The sequence below is a fragment of the Actinia tenebrosa genome, unplaced genomic scaffold (assembly GCF_029948245.1).
Source record: "Actinia tenebrosa isolate PJP-AT-01 unplaced genomic scaffold, QUT_ActTen_1.0 PGA_scaffold13__45_contigs__length_12533684, whole genome shotgun sequence".
Lineage (NCBI taxonomy): Eukaryota > Metazoa > Cnidaria > Anthozoa > Actiniaria > Actiniidae > Actinia > Actinia tenebrosa.
Window position 1 is genome coordinate 518,630 of NW_028292573.1, and position 17,473 is coordinate 536,102.

The 17,473-nt window shown below is 45.4% G+C and overlaps 1 protein-coding gene across 1 annotated transcript; it reads right to left on the minus strand.

The window, feature by feature from the left end:
• Positions 1-12,500: 12,500 nt before the first annotated feature.
• LOC148911532 (uncharacterized) lies at positions 12,501-13,880 on the minus strand. The gene is made up of 2 exons (XM_089029138.1): positions 12,962-13,880; positions 12,501-12,541 (listed from the first exon to the last, which is right to left on the minus strand). The coding sequence occupies exons 1-2, from the start codon at positions 13,866-13,868 to the stop codon at positions 12,501-12,503; spliced, it is 948 nt and encodes a 315-aa protein (XP_088885264.1). The 5' UTR covers positions 13,869-13,880.
• Positions 13,881-17,473: the final 3,593 nt, after the last annotated feature.

The following is a 17,473-nucleotide window of genomic DNA, read 5'->3' on the forward strand; positions in this document are numbered from 1 at the left end:
AGAACAATATTACTCTAACGGAGGTCGTAAGAAGACCCCATACAAAAGAATAAAATACTTTAGAGACTGGATGAGTCACATCCGAGGTCTTCGTCCGGTATATTTAGACGAGCAAGTAAAGAAGAAAATAATAGACCACTTTGAAGAGCCAAGCCCGCAAAGTTTAAGGAAGACATTGAAAAAATTAAAGCTAGGGAAGTATTACAAAGGTATTCCCTATCTTTTGTCTGAAATTACTGGTAAGCCTATTCCCGAGGTTTCTGATATGACAAGGGCCGAGTGGATGTTTTGTCGGCTGGATAAGGATATTCCTTATTACCCTGACGTAATCTACGAAATATTCCGTGAAATTGACCCCAACCACCCCCTGTTAGGATGGATTCCAAGAAGATAGTGGACCTTATGGCATAAGACCGATGCTATAATTTATGCTTGACGCGTATTATGACATAGATCTTATGGCATAAGACGATACTTGACGCGTATTACGCATATGACCCAGACATCCGGCGTTCAATATGCAAACAAAATCCTGTCTCGCTTTTTTCAAAGCAAATATTTACTGAGCGAGTTTTCTTTGAAGCTCTTCTTTTGCCTCCTGGTAGATCTTTTTGCGAGATTCCTCGGAAAGATCTTTTATGACTGTTTTTTTGTTTCTTTTGTCCGACTTTAGTTTCTCGTACTTCTCCTCTTCGGCTAGAATAATCGAGAATTCTACGTCGTCTATCTTTCTGTCACGCAAAGCCTATGAGACAAGGTCGGTAATAGTATTTACTTTAGCCCTAGACAGAGCTATTGTCGTGTCGTGTTTTGATATCTTACTAGACAACTATTTCATAATACCCGTAGTAACGGCCGAAATGATACCACAGGCTGCCCCAACGCCGGCCAAAGGAACCCCAACAATTACTCCGGGTCCAGTAAGCGAAGTAGCAACGCCGGAGCCTGTTAACACTACGGATATAGAACCCCGAAGTTATCGCAATCTTATGTAGCGTACTCCGGGCTCTAACGTATTTCTTCCTAACTTTTTCATAGTGTTTTGTCTGCCCTTCCAAGTAAGCCAGTATTAAATTTGCCTTATTGAGCCTTAAGTTTTCAGCGTTTAGTTCGTTAGGACCCACGATGGGTGCCGTAGTATGGTAGTTTGGAACATCTGGGTACATCTTAGGTGCTGATGGTATAACATCCATTATATATACTAATGTACGACGCTTTTGGGAATGACATCGAGGAGCAGCCACATCACGACAACAGAGATTACTGGAATTGGAGGGCCTTTAGGAAGATGTTTCCACACGCAGACCCCAGTAAGTTTGAGCGTAGACCCGATGGGATTTACTTTGACGGCTCCAGGATGTACAGCAATGAGGATTTGAAACCTACGCTGGTCAATCAGATAGACAATCAGCTAAAGCATCCTAAGATCTTACCGCCTGGTCATGTTGAACATAAGCCTAAACCCGTGCATGTCGAACCTAAACCCAGTTGGTCAAAGGAATTATTGTTTGGTACCAGTACTTATCCGATACCCGCGGTTCCATTTGATGAACACCCAAGCTTGGACTTAACACTGAACATGCGGGTCTCTAACAACCATTCCTTTCCGTTAAAGGTGCGAGACTATCTACAAAAACGTACCCATCGTTCATACCACCGCTAAGGAATCTCACGAATGGTTAAGTGGCCCTAACTTGCGATACTGGCCGCAGCAACTAAACTTTGCAGTTTGGTGTACCACTAGCGGCTGCGGTGTAAGTGTGAACTTGATGAAGAATTCGGTATTTATGTTTCACTTTCACTTTACCGCTAGGAGAATACTGCATGAGATGGGCGTTACTGCATTACCAGAAGATGCTGCGTTTTATCCTAGAGATAACAAATACGATGTTCCAGCCTATAACAGGCTTTGTAAGGAGTTTGGCGTTGTAGGAAAAGACTTTAGATGCACTGCGGGTGCTAACAATGGTCTGGGACATATTTGGGCTTATTGGGGGATTGGCGGACACGAGCTAAGTGATAAGGAAGTTCATGCATTGCGGCTACGATGGAACACGGGATATCATAAGGAAGCTCACGACAGTAGCACCTTCTTTGAACCAAACGCCAAGACCACTAAGGAAGTCAGAGACGGGCCACTGTTCAAAGACGAGGGTGGTAAGTATGCAGGGGCCAATCCATTGATTATTAAGATAACTAACGACGAGCAAACGAAGCAATATCTTAATTCCATACCCCCAGAAGGTAAAGGACTAACTAGAGCCGGCCTTGCTCGTTTGAATCGCAGCATAGAAGCTTACGTATATTCTATCCTTGGGGCTCAGGTAAATACCCGATCAAGTATAATTGGGGATACCGGTGCAGCAGAAGAAACGCGAACTGAAGCCTTGGTCTTATTCGAAAGTTCAATTTTGGAGGGTGACATTAGCAAGGGCGTACAGCGTTACCAACTAGCTATACAAAATTCTAAGGCAAGGTTGGACTATACAGTAGCCCCGGGTTGTTGGTTAATGCCTAGTAATTTATCTATAAATGCTGGCTCTGTAGTAGGATACAACAACAAACTTCAACGAGCTACTAAGGATATGAAGTTTGGGGTGAATGACGTGAACTCTGACATGACCAAGGGCATTCCTCACTTCGTAGAGAAGCTAAAGAGGGGTACACGCAGAAAGACCAATTCCCAAGCCCACAGCCCAAAAGAAGGTCCATGTTATGCCTACGATACCCGAGGAATATGACCATAACTTACTAAAAGCCGGCTTAACAGCTGCAAGCATTGGTCTGAGCTATTATATATGGCGATGAACAACCCCTACGTAGCTGGAGTAGATTGTGTTTATACGACTTACACAGGCGAAAAAAAATACACCCAGGCATCTTGGGTTGATGTCACTGGGATGTCTGTAGATCTGAATTACTCTGGGAAGAAGTCAATAATATGCAGTATTTGCATTAGCACAGGCAGCCATGCCAACGTCGGCTTTAGGTTCCTGATGACAATGGCATACTGCAGTCCTATGCGTACGAAAACGAACAACAGGGAACCCGTGCATTTCTCCGTAGAGCCCCCCGTCAACAGCCTAGAAAATCATTCAGTTTGGACTTTTCACATGGTCGCCGATTGTCATGGGAAAGTAAAGCTGCAAATGAGAATAGACGATACGGGAAAGGTTACGGTAAATAGCATAGAGGATCAAAGAGATCAGCCTTATAATCACGCGACCATTAGCACTCTTACGGTGGTTAGCCTTTAAATATATGAATCCGCATCAGACGGAAACTCGTTACGTTCACTATTTAGAGGAAAAGAACAATGCTGAATCTACTAATTGGAAAGACACTGGCATGTTGGTTGAAGTTGGGGGCACTGCATTGGTCATTTGCACCATTAGCATTAATACAGGGTCGGGTGCAAATGTGGGGTTTAGACTCGTTGATGAAAATGACGAGCCCCTGCTTCCTTACCGAACTTCGACGAACGCTAGGAGAGTTGCCCATTTTTCGATGGAGCCCTACACGATATCAAGTGAAGACCTCACGCCGGTTACTTTTCACATGTTAGTTAATTGTAAGTTGCTCGGCTGCAACTCCTTTTTGATGATGGCGATACTAGGATAAATTACGTCGGCGGTACTGCTGCCTCCAACGCCATTTGGAATCATAAGACTATTTCTACTATGACTGTCATGCCCCTAGTACCGAATTATCAACCCGGGGACAACGCTGTCTTTACTTATCCTCAAAGCAGGATATTTAAGGAGCTTGACGATAAGCCCCCAGTAACATACAAGGATAAGATTAACCCTTCACCTTCTTCAGGAGGACCACTCCAATAGCTACTACCAAGATCCATATGTTGTTACCCACGAACTTCAACAGTTCGCCGCCGGCCCTAAGTGCCAAGGAAACGACAGAACCCAGCAGCCCAGGAAGACCGGCTGCCATCTTTTTTCCCATGTCCTTTAAGCCAGAACCTACCTTGCTTATACCCTTACCCATGACCTTAAGCGCAGATAGGACATATCCCAATACGCTCGAAACAGCAATCGCAAACGCCAGTGGCACGCCGTACTTCAAGAGGGCCCTTTTTACCTTGGTCTTAGTGTCGATGCCAAGCTCTCTTTCCCCGGCAGCGATCCTTTCTTCTAAGTCCGCGAGTTGTTGTTGCTTAGTCGCTAGTTCTCGGATTAGCTCATCCCTATTTGCCGCTGAGAGGAGTCCATCGTCGTTTTCGAGTCGTTGTCTCAATCCTTCGATGACCTGTCGTTGTTCTTCTGCCGTTGCCCTTTCTCGGAGTAAGTGATCATTTAATGTCACTCTTTCCTCATAAGTACGAGTATTTTCGTTATACTGTCGTTCTATGCTATCTATAGCCATCTTAGATTGCTCGTTAGCCGCTTCCAGGGCGGGCGTGATTTCCTTATTGTCGTGAGATTGCTTAGCGATTTCGTGGTTTGATTTCTGTTTTTTTTCGTAAAGGGTCCTCAAATCGGCGATCAACTTCGCATCCCTTTCGTTTATTTCCCTAATCTGGGATTGGTACTCTGCGAGCGTCTTTTCATGTTGGTCTTTTAACGCGTTAGTTTCCCTTGCTCTGCTAGTAGTCATTAGGCGAGTCTGTGCCATGTATTGGTCTTCTAATTCTTGCCTTTCCGAAGGCCGTTGAAGACGTTGGACTTCAAGGTCTACTTCATTCGTACGTGGGGCACCCTGCAGTGCACGAAGCCTGGTTTCGATTTCATGCATTTCAGCGATTTCTGATGGTAAGCCTTGCGTCTTTGGCATCGTTAAGTAGCCGGGAATCTTCTTACCTTGGCGCTTTGCCTCCTCGAATAGCTGTGCCTTGAATGACGGCGCCCGCTTAGCACCAACCACATTCCTTAATCTCTCATCGAACTCTTCTGGAGTCATATCAACTGGGAAATTGGTCCACCTATCCAGTTCTTCGCTAAAGTCCTGCTGGTTATCTTCACCAGTAGTAGGGTCGAAATCACCTTCTCCTTCCATTATATATGATAAGCTCAAAGTTAAACCCCAACGTATTACCTAAGCAGGTTGGCGGGCTGAAAGCAGAACGCACCTTTCATAGGGTTACCTTTACCCCCAGCAGCGCAAAACCAGGAGAAACCTTGTACGTAGGCGTGCCCCGCCTAACGGAAAACCTAGCATTGGTGCCTGGTACGTTAGCGCTAAGGTTTGACCTAACGGTGCAGCCCAGCACTGTGGACTGAAAAGTGTTGCGTCAATAACGTTGGCAGGAACCTCGTCTCTAAGATGAGAATCAAGTTCGCTGGGGAGTCCTTAATAGACTTGAACAGGTACGATCTGTACACCACGTACAAAGACTTATGTTTGACTGCGTTTGACCGCGCGCAAAGGATAGAACAAGGAATTGGTAGCCTCATCCTACGTAAGGTCCGCACGCCTGTTAAGGCGCAGCCCACGGACTCCAGCGGAGAAACGGCAGTAGCAGATGCGAAGCGAATAAAGACGGCCTATGGGACTAAGTATGTTATACCATTGGACTTCGAAGTGATTACGAACCATGGCGTGTACTACCCAAGGCAACTAAGTGAACTACAGTTCGAAGTAATCCTGGCTGATACAATCAACATCCTTGGAGAGATGTCCACCGCAATTAGCGGGGTCGTTGATCCCTATTCTGTTACCAACTTAGAGCTGCAGTACGAGACGGTATACAGCGAGGAGCTGGCACGCAGCGCAGGCATGGAATATAGCGCCGGAAAGGCATTCCTTTACGACCACGTAGTGATGTACAAGACATTTAGCTTCCTGGATAAGACGGATGAGGTTATCAACCAAAGCATTAACCTCCCCCGAAAAAGTCTCACGGGGCTAATGCTGGTGTTCGCCAAGCCCTACGAGGCCGGTAAGCGCGACTACGAAGCCTTTCACAACCCCAACATTACGAACGTGGGGTAAATATCAACGGAGTACCTAACAAGGTCTACTCCCAGGGAATAAAGCCTGCAGACGTGTACAGGGAGGCAATGCGCAAGTTTGGCGACCAAATTAGTCCCGAGGAATTCTTTAAGGATAAGTACGCGTTATGGATCGACATGCGCACCACCAACGACGAAACCATGCACGGTCAGGGCCTGCGGCTGGTCAACACCCAGGATGGTATTACTTTGGAGATCAAGCGCACAAAGAATGCTGCTGCGGGCGACGGCGACAAGATAAACTGCTACATCTTCGTCGTGTCTGACGCGCAGCTAAGCGTGGAAATGAACCAAATGAGGAGCGTCGCATACTAAAACATAAAAATATCTGCTTGATATACCATGTTACGAGTCTTTGAAAACAATGATATCAAACTGCAATGCATAGCGCAAGGCGACCAGCTGTACCTCAAGGCGAAGGAAGTGGCTGCTGCGTTAAATTACGAGCGCACAAAAGATGCAATTAGGGATCACGTTTCTGATAAGTACGAGAAAAGGTTGGATGAAGTAAGGGGGGCTACGAATCACCGCCCCCTTAACATGCAACCACATTCCGTGTTTATTTCCGAGCCTGGCTTGTATCAACTGATATTTAGTTCCAAATTGCCTAAGGCTGTGGAGTTTCAGGATTGGGTCTTCGAAGAGGTCCTCCCCGCACTGCGCAAGACGGGTAAGTACGCGATAGAACAACGTTTCAATGGTCCAAACAAGTTGGTGTTTAAGATAGAGAATGAGTTTGACCTGCATAAGAAAGTCGTAGACTACATTCGACGCTTCTACCCGCAAATACTCATATCACCCGGCTTTGGAGAGTTACAGGATTCTGACGGCAAACGCATAAAGTGCTGGCAACAGGGTTACCAACGGGGGCAGCCAGACCTGCTCATCTTGAACGCACACATGCATTACCGGGGATTCTGCGTGGAGTTGAAGACGCCTAAGGGTAACGGCGTCCTGTCAGAGGCTCAGCAGGCGCTCCTGCAGAGATATGAGCAGAATGGTTACAAGGTGCTCGTTAGCAGCGACTACGACGACATTTGCCGCAGCGTCACCGAATACGCGCAGGGGCTACGTCTGCCTTGCATCTGTGGGAAGCGCTTCCGTAATGAGGAGACTTTAAAAACGCATTTAAAGATATTCCATAGAATATATGACGTTTAACGCTGTAAGGCAAATACATTGGCGAGACTTAAAGGAGGGTGAGACATATGAAATAAAAAACTACGTAGCCTTCGAAGATGTCGATAGGCTACGGTTGCTGCTGTCCCACAAAGAAGTCACGTACAGCCTGTGGGCGCCAGATCGCGTCAGCTACGTGATAGAGGGGCAGGAGTTTACGCATCTGAGGTCGTATGGGAAGAAGGATGGTCGTTGGGCATTTGACGTCGCAAAGTAGCGTCCTTCCTTCGCCTCTGTGGTTAAGGGGTAGCGACAGTCTGTAAAGGAGTTGCCTGAGTAGGTTCGCCTGACAACGTAGGCGGCGAAGGTGACTTTTTTTTCGGCATTATGCAGTCGGGGGCGGTCTGGCAGGTGATACAGTCCATATAAGGAAGGCCGGAAAACTATTTCAGCAAGGCGCTTATTCCTATTAAGGAATTACACCTTTTGCCGTTCATTAACAGAAAATGTACATTCATTTGTGCCAATAGTTGTATCAATAACGTGTAATGTACTTTCATCAACACCACAAGTAACATCAATAGCGCGGATCAACTTTCAATAACGACAATTGAATATGCGTGTACATTCATAGGCATCAATGGATAATCAATAGCGCGTTTGTACATTCATATGCGCGGAATGTATTTTCTTGTGCGCCGAAATGCGCGTAAAACAATCATTAGCGTTTTTTAAAAATCAGTTTAATACATATAAAAAACTCAGGAAACTGCCTCCATAATAGCGGCTGCGTAGGAGAATAGCAATTAGCTCACTTAAAGCAGCAATTAAAGCCGACATCAGCCGTCCAGAGATCCAACAACATACGAACTATTGGGCTGAGGCAAGATGACAAGGGATTGCTCTAGGTCTCTACAGAAAGCAGTTGCTAATGGAAGGGTTCCAGAGAAATGTGGCAACCATCACTATCGCTAAATGTGATCAGTGGTTCAGATATATGCAAACGTATTTGCCACGATGTATAAATGGCGAAGAAATTGAAGGCTAAAATGGTTTTTTAAAAAATCGCTAATGATTGTTTTATTTCTCTTATTGTTCATTCGAATCATGCAAATGTTTGTCGAACCACGCTATAGAATATAACGTTGACCCTCATGATTGTCCAAGCGCGTTATAGATTGTCAATGATTATGCTAATAAGCACTAATGAATTTTCTACTTTTGGGTAAATGATTGTCCATAAATGCAAATGTCTGTCATTTGGTGTTATTGAAGTTGAATTTCGCCCACAAGAAAATACATTCCGCGCATATGAATGTACAAACGCGCTATTGATTGTCCATTGATGCCTATGAATGTACACGCATATTCAATTGTCGTTATTGAAAGTTGATCCGCGCTAATGATGTTACTTGTGGTGTTGATGAAAGTACATTACACGTTATTGATACAACTATTGGCACAAATGAATGTACATTTTCTGTTAATGAACGGCAAAAGGTGTATTAGTTGGCCTCGGAAACTATCTTGAGTAGATCCTCATTCTTATTTATTCTTATTAAGGCAGTTGTAAACTATTTCAAAGAAATCCTCATTCTTCTTAAAATATTGTTGGGGGACCCTAAAAAAGAATTGGATATCCTTAATAGGAATAAATAAGAATGAGGATCTTGCTGAAATAGTTTCCGACCTCCTAAATAGTAGTATAGGGAATGGGGGTTCCAGCGCAATCTCAACACGGGGTAAGACCCGCGTCAAAAATCCACCTACGGACGACCCCCACTCCAAGTGTGGTTGAGGGCAACAGCGCACTTAAATATGTTAGTCTATATATGGAGTGCGAAGAATGTAAAGAGTTCGTTTATGACTTCTGTGTAAAGTGTTTGAAACCCAAGTTTGTGCCTACTAAACCAAATAAGTATGTTTGTTGTGGTAAGAAAATGCAAATAGAAGACGACACGTCAGCACAGTGTTACGAATGTGGTAAGAATATTCGTAATGCCGTACCAAATGCTACCAGAGAGCAGTATTACGCCAATGGAGGTCGTAAGAAAACGCCATATAAGAGAATAAAATACTTCAGGGACTGGATGAGTCATATCCAAGGTTTACATCCGATATATTTAAGCGACGAAGTAAAGAAGAAAATCATAGACCATTTAGAAGAGCCAACCCCACAAAGTCTACGGAAAACGTTGAAAAATTTAAAGCTAGGGAAATATTACAAAGCTATTCCTTATCTTTTGTCTGAAATTACCGGTAAGTCTATTCCCGAGGTTTCTGATATGAGCAGAGCCGAGTGGATGTTTTGTCGGCTGGATAAGGATATTCCTTATTATCCTGACGTAATCTACGAAATATTTCACGAAATCGACCCCAACCACCCCCTCTTGGGATGGATTCCAAGAAGATAGTGGATCTTATGGCATAAGATGAGTAATTAGCATAAATCTTATGGCATAAGATTACGCGTAATTTCCAGACTGTCGTTCGATATGTAAACGAAATCCTGTCACGCTCTTTTCGAAGCAGATGTTTACTGAGCAAGCTTTCTTTGAAGCTCTTCTTTCGCTTCTTGGTAGATCTTTTTGCGAGATTCCTCGGAAAGATCTTTTACGATTGTTTTTTTATTCCTTATGTCCGTCTTTAATTTCTCGTATTTGTCTTCTTCGGCCAGAATAAGCGAGAATTCTACGTCGTCTATCTTTCTGTCACGCAAAGCCTTTGAGACAAGATCGGTAATAGTATTTACTTTAGCCCTAGATAGAGCTATTGTCGTGTCATGCTTGGATATTTTCGTGGATAGCTTTTTCATAATGCCCGTAGCAACAGCCGAAATAATACCACAAGCTGCCCCAACGCCGGCCAAAGGAACTCCAACGATTATTCCCGGCCAAGTAAGCGAAGTAGGAACGCCAGAGCCCGTTAACACAACAGATATGGACCCCGAAGTTATCGCAATCTTATGTAGCGTACTCCGGGCTCTAACGTACTTTTTTCTAACTTTTTCATAGTGTTTTGCCTGCCCTTCCAAGTAAGCCAGGATTAAGTTCGCTTTATTCAGACGAAAGTTTTCGGCGTTTAGTTCGTTAGGTGTAGTATAGGGAACATCTGGGTACAACTGAGGTGCTGATGGTATAACATCCATTATATATACTAATGTACGACGCTTTTGGGAATGATATTGAGGAGCAGCCACATCACGACAACCGGGATTACTGGAACTGGAGGGCCTTTAGGAAGATGTTTCCGCATGCAGACCCTAGTAAGTTCGAAAGGAGACCCGATGGGATTTACTATAACGGCTCTAGGATGTACAGCAACGAGGATTTGAAACCTACGCTGGTCGATCAGATAGACAATCAACTGAAGAATTCTGGTTATATCGAACATAAGCCCGTGCAAGGTTGGTCAAAGGAATTATTGCTTGGTACCGGTACTTATCCGATACCCGCGGTTTCATTTGATGAACATCCAAGTTTGGATTTGACATTGAACATGCGGATCTCTAACAACCATTCCTTTCCGTTAAAGGTGCGAGATATCTTCAAAAACGTGCCCATTAATCATACCACCGCTAAGGAATCTCATGAATGGTTAAGTGGTCCTAACATGCGTTATTGGCCGCAGCAACTAAACTTTGCGGTTTGGTGTGCCACTAGCGGCTGCGGTGTAAGTGCAAACTTGATGAAGAATTCAATATTCATGTTTCACTTCCACTTCACGGTTAGAAGAATACTGCATGAGATGGGCGTTACTGCATTACCGGGAGATGCTGCGTTCTATCCAAGGGATAATAAATACAGCGTGCCGGCTTATGATAGACTTTGTAAGGAGTTTGGTGTTGTAGGGAAGGATTTCCGATGCACTACCGGTGCTAACAATGGTTTGGGGCACACTTGGGCTTATTGGGGGATTGGTGGGCACGAGCTAAGCAACAGGGAAGTTCATGCGCTGCAGTTGCGATGGAACACGGGATATCATAAGGAAACTCACGACAGTAGCACCTTCTTTGAACCAAACGCTAAGACCACTAAGGAAGTTAGAGACGGGCCTCTGTTTAAAGACGAGGGCGGTAAGTATGCAGGGGCTAACCCGCTGATTATTAAGATTACCAACGACGAGCAAACGAAGCAATATCTTAATTTCATACCCCCAGAAGGTAAAGGATTAACCAAAGCCGGCCTTGCCCGTTTGAACCGCAGCATAGAAGCTTACGTGTATTCTATCCTTGGAGCCCAAGTAAATACCCGATCAAGCATAGTGGGGAATACGGGCGCCGCAGAAGAGACGCGAGCCGAAGCCTTGATCTTATTCGAAAGTTCGATCCTGGAGGGCGACATTAGCAAGGGCGTACAGCGTTACCAACTAGCTATACAAAATTCTAAGGCGAGGTTGGACTATGCAGTAGCCCCGGGTTGTTGGTTAATGCCTAGTAATTTATCTATTAATACTGGTTCTGTAGTAGGATACAACAACAAACTTCTACGAGCTACTAAGGATATGAAGTTTGGGGTGAACGACGTGAACTCTGACACTCTTAGGAACATTCCCCATTTCGTGGAGAAGTCAAAAAAGTCGCATGAAACGAAGCTACCCGTAGTTAAGAAACCATCAAAGAAGGCCCTGCTTGCGATACCTGAGGAATATGACCATAACTTATTAAAAGCCGGCCTAGCCACCGCAAGCATTGGTCTGAGCTATTATATATGGCGATGAACAACCCCTACGTAGCTGGAGTAGATTGTGTATATACGACTTACACAGGCGAGAAAAAATACACCCAGGCATCTTGGGTTGATGTCACGGGCATGTCCGTGAATTTGAACTACTCAGGAAAGAAATTGATCCTTTGTAGTATTTGCATGGGCGCGAGCAGTCACGCCAACGTCGGCTTTAGGTTCCTGGATGACAACGGCGTACTGCAGCCTATGCGTGTGAAGACAAACAACAGGGAGCCTGTGCATTTCTCCGTAGAGCCGAACACCGACAGCGCTGAGAATTTATCGGTTTGGACTTTTCATATGGTCGCCGATTGCCATGGGAAGGTAAAGCTGCAAATGCGCGTAGATGACACCGGGAGCGTTTGCATAAATAGCATAGAAAATCAGAGAGATGAAAAATATAACCACGCAACCATTTGCACTCTTACGGTAATGAGTCTCTAGAAGCAAATTTATTTGCTGGTATATATGAACCCACATACTAAGGAGGATTCATTCCTTTATTTTCTGGAGGAAGATAGATACTTGCGTAATGCTAATTGGGTTGACACGGAATTGTGGGTGAAGGTTGGTGGGTTGGGATTGATTATGTGCACAATTTGTATTAGCGTAAGGGAGGAATATGGTATTGGATTTAGAGTAGTAGATGAAAATAACGATCCATTGTTACCATACAGAACACTGAAAAATACTAGACGGTCAGCTCATTTTTCATATGAACCGCCAAATAGTCTAGACGATATAGTACCAATAACCTTTCACATGGTAGCTAATTGTCAATACGCAAAGCTTCAGATCAATACTGACGCAACATCTAACGTTAATGTCGAAGTTAAGATAAACGCTGTTATTTCACAATCAGCTGCGCCAAGCGATTCTACTTTTAATCATAAGACCATTTCTACTATGACTGCCATACCGCTAGTTCCGCATTATCAAGGCGGTGCGAATACTATCTTTACTTATCCCCAGTCGAGAACACCCCGTGCACCCGACAACGATTATAAGCCGCCAGTAATACACAAGGATAAGATCAACCCCGCATCTTCTTCAAAAGGACCACGCCGATAGCGACGACCAAGATCCAAATGTTATTCCCCACGAACTTCAACAGTTCGCCGCCGGCCCTAAGTGCCAAGGAAACAACCGAACCCAGCAGCCCAGGAAGACCGGCTGCCATCTTTTTTCTCAAGTCCGTCAGCCCACTGCCTAATTTCTTTACGCCCGCGCCCGTAGCCTTAAGCGTGGATAGGATGACTCCTACTACGCTCGAAATAGCAACCGCAAATGCCAGCGGAACACCATACTTCAAAAGGGCTCTTTTTACCTTTTCCTTGGTGGTAAGCCCTAATTCTTTCTCCAACTTCTCCTTTTCCACCCGCAATTCCGCAAGGCGTACCTCTAGATTTTCTATTTCCTTTTGAGCTGCCTCCTTTTCTTCCTCAGGGCGTTCTTGATCTTCGATTACCCCCCGCTGTCGTTCTATTTCATACTCTAAGTCTTTGATGGCTTGATCTTTCTGTTGAATTTGATCTGTTTTTGCATTGATTTCAGACATTAACATTCGCCTTTCTACCAAGGAGTCAGACATTTCAGCCCGCAGGTTTTCGCTTTTTACGTCCAACGCCTGCAGGGTGAGATCAAGATCCTTTTGTAATTTATTCCTTTCACGTCGAATCTCATTCCTTTGGTCTACCAGATCCCTTATGTCTTGCTCTTTGAATTCGACCTCCCTTCTATGTGCGTCGGCAAGCCGCTGGTTTTGCTTCATGTATTCCTCCTCCCTTTCTTCCAACGTTTCCCGCAGTGCTTCCACCGAGGCGCCTGAGTTTTTAGCTTCTTCTAAGTCCCTTTGTGCTTTATCTCTTTGGCGCAGGGTTTTATCCAACTGGTTTCTCATTTCTACCATTCTTTCGTTGCCGAACTTCTTTTCAGCATCGACAATTAGCTGAGTTTGCTTTGCGTATTCTTCCTCCCTTTCTTTTAACGTTTCTTGTAGTTCCTCGACGCGTTTTTCTAGCGCAACCTTTTCATTCAGGGTTTGCAACCTTTCTAACATGCTTCGGGTAGCATGCTGAAAGCCTTTTAATCTTAAGACGTCGCCCCTAACGTCACCATTCTCATCAAAGAGGGGTTGTGGTTTCGTCCAGCGGTCTTTGTCAGGAAATCTTAGGTCTTGAACGCTTATGAGAACTTTGTTTCCGCGTTCTGTGAGCTTTACGTCGTCAGCATCAAAGTTGTCGTAGCGCAGCTCTAGCTCCTGCTTTGCCCACTCTACGGTTTCCCGCGCGGCTGCTTCCGGCTCGCCCATGTTTTGAAGCTCTATGTGCTCACGCGGAAACGTGTACTCGCGTGCTTTGGGATGTCTTAGGGCCTTTGCAATCCTATCCCTTAGGGAATCGTCGACTTGTTGGGTGGGAAGCAGCGGTTCTTCATCACCGTCGTTAATGTCAGCCTGACCTTCCTCAGTGGTGGGATCGAAGTCGGGGTCTGTTCCTTCTACTTCCATTATATATGATAAGCTCAAAGTTAAATCCCAACGTATTACCTAAGCAGGTTGGCGGGCTGAAGGCAGAACGCACCTTTCATCGGGTCACATTCACACCTTCTAGCGCAAAACCAGGGGAAACCTTGTACGTGGGCGTGCCCCGCCTAACGGATAACCTAGTTCTAGTACCCGGCACCTTGGCTTTGAGGTTTGACCTAGCGGTGCAGTCAAGCCCCACAGACGAAAGGATTATCGTTAACAACGTGGGTCGCAACATCGTTTCTAAGATGCGCGTAAAGTTCGCCGGGGAATCCTTGCTGGACTTAAATAGGTACGATCTGTATACCACCTATAAGGATCTATGGTTGACAGCCTTTGACCGCGCGCAAAGGATAGAACAAGGAATTGGTAGTGTCATTCTACGTAAGGTCCGCACACCTACGAAAACGCAACCTACTGACGGCAGCGGAGAAACCGCAGTGGCAGACGCAAAGCGAATAAAGACCGCCTATGAAAGCAAGTATGTCATACCACTGGACTTTGAAGTGATTACGAATCACGGTGTGTATTACCCAAGACAGTTATCCGAACTGCAGTTTGAAGTAACTTTAGCAGATGCTAATAACATCATTGGTGGGCTAAGCAGCGCACTTACCACGACAACCCCATACTCTATCACTAATCTAGAATTACAGTACGAAACGGTGTACAGCGAAGAGCTGACCCGTAGCGCTGGCATGGAATATAGCGCCGGGAAGGCATTCTTATACGACCACGTAGTGATGTATAAGACGTTCAGCTTCCTGGATAAGACGGATGAGGTTATCAACCAAAGCATTAACCTCCCCCGAAGAAGTCTCACGGGGCTAATGCTGGTGTTTGCCAAACCCTACGAGGCTGGTAAGCGCGACTCCGAAGCCTTTCACAACCCCAACATTACCAACGTTGGCGTGAATATCAACGGCGTTCCAAACAAGGTCTACTCCCAGGGAATAAAGCCCGCAGACGTGTACAGGGAGGCAAAGCGCAAGTTTGGTGATCAGATATCCCCCGCAGAATTCTTTAATGATAAGTATGCGCTGTGGATCGATATGCGCACCATTAACGACGAAGACCTACATGGCCAGGGTTTGCGGTTGGTAAATACGCAGGACGGCATAACATTGGAGATCAAGCGCACCAAGAACGCCGGTGCGAGTGACGGCGACAAAATAAACTGCTACGTCTTCGTCGTGTCTGACGCGCAACTGAGCGTAGAAATGAACCAACTTAAAAGTGTTGCGTATTAGTGTTAAAATATTTCTTAGATATACGATGCTTCGCGTATTTGAAAACAACGACACCAAACTGCAATGCATAGTGCAAGGCGAAACTTTGTACTTCAAAGCAAAGGAGGTGGCCTTGGCGTTGGGTTATGAGCGCCCTAGAGATGCAATTAGAGCACACGTATCTGAGAAATACCAGAAAAAATGGGTTGATCTACAAGGGGCTGCGAATCACCGCTCCTTTACTGCGCAACCAAATGCCGTGTTTATATCCGAACCTGGTTTGTATGAACTGATATTTAGCTCCAAACTACCCAAAGCTGTGGAGTTTCGTGATTGCGTCTTTGAGGAAGTCCTACCCGCGCTAAGGAAAACGGGTAAATATGCAATAGAAAGGCGGTTTGGCGGCCCAAACAAGTTAGTATTCAAGATCGAAAATGAAGCCGACCTACACGCGAAGGTCGTCGACTACACACGTAGGTTTTACCCCGATTTCATCATAGCGCCGGGTCTTGGCGAACTTCAAGATTCAGACAGCAAGCGAATAACCTGCTGGCGAAAAGGCTACCAAGCCGGTCAACCCGACCTTTTGATCCTAAATGCGCATAAGAAATACCGCGGGTTGTGTATTGAGTTGAAAACCCCAAAAGGAAACGGCGTCTTATCCGCGAAGCAATCTAAGAAAATCTCACAGCTTGACGTAAATGGTTACCTAACGATGGTTAGCAACGATTACGACATTATCTGCCGTGCCCTGATGGATTACGCGGATGGCATTCGTATTCCCTGTAAGGGCTGTGTAAAGCGGTTTAAGTCCTACGCCACTTTGAAAACGCACCTAAAGATATTCCATAGGTATAATGAAGCTCAGCTTGACTCACTGGCGTGATCTTGTCCACGGTAAAGCATACGAAATAAAAAATTACGTCGTCTTCGAAGACATCGACCGTTTACGGTTAGTCCTCAAAGACTTAGAAGGCAAGGAATATTCCCTTTGGGCGCCGGATTGCGTGCGGTACGTAATTCAGGGCGAGGAATTCACCCACTTACGCAGCTATGGTAAGGTAAATGGCCGATGGAAGTTTGACATTGAAAGAAGAGTCACTCCATCTCCTCTTTGTAGTTAAGCGCGTCTGCTAAAGTCCGCTGCGCTTTAGGATCCGCGGAGCACCAATGCCCCACAAAGGATCCTTCGGAGAATACCCTGTCGCAATGAAGGCAGGCGTATTTTTTACGCGGCTTACGAGGGGTAATGCAGTCGGCAGGTAGTTCGCAAGTAATACAGTCCATATATTGAAAGGGTAATTAGAATGCCTCCCAGAAAGGCGGCTGCGTAGGCTAGCATATACCTTTAAAAGGGGTCCTTATTTTTATTTATTATTATTAGATTATGCAAGCGCCCTTAAAAGGGGTCCTTATTTTTATTTATTATTATTCATTATTCTTAATAATAATAAATAAAAATAAGGATGGGATTTGAGACTCTTTGCGCAAACCCTATCTTACTATCTTAGGTCCTTTCTAACTTCTACGGGCTTTCCTTGCCGCCTCATTGCCGACATGCCAGGCCTCAAAGCGATCTAAGTACTCTTTAAAGCCGCCTTGGCCGTCGTAAAGGCACTGCCAAATATGTTGGTCACTTCTTTGACAGCCGCAGCGCTCACAAAGCGCCTCCCAATGTTCTCTATCCTCCCACCTTACGCCTTCGACGCAGTCAAACTCCGCAAAGCGCTGGTCAATTTCCTTCTTCCGGCGCGTTAACTTCCTTTGGGTTTCCTGCGGACAACATCGTGCAGCAACGTCGCCGTGCTCCTCGCAAGCCACGCTCAGCAGGTCGTAATTGCCGCGGCACCGATGTCGATGCCATTCGTCGTTCTTGTCCTCCTCGCAGCGCTCACACACGTTCTTTAG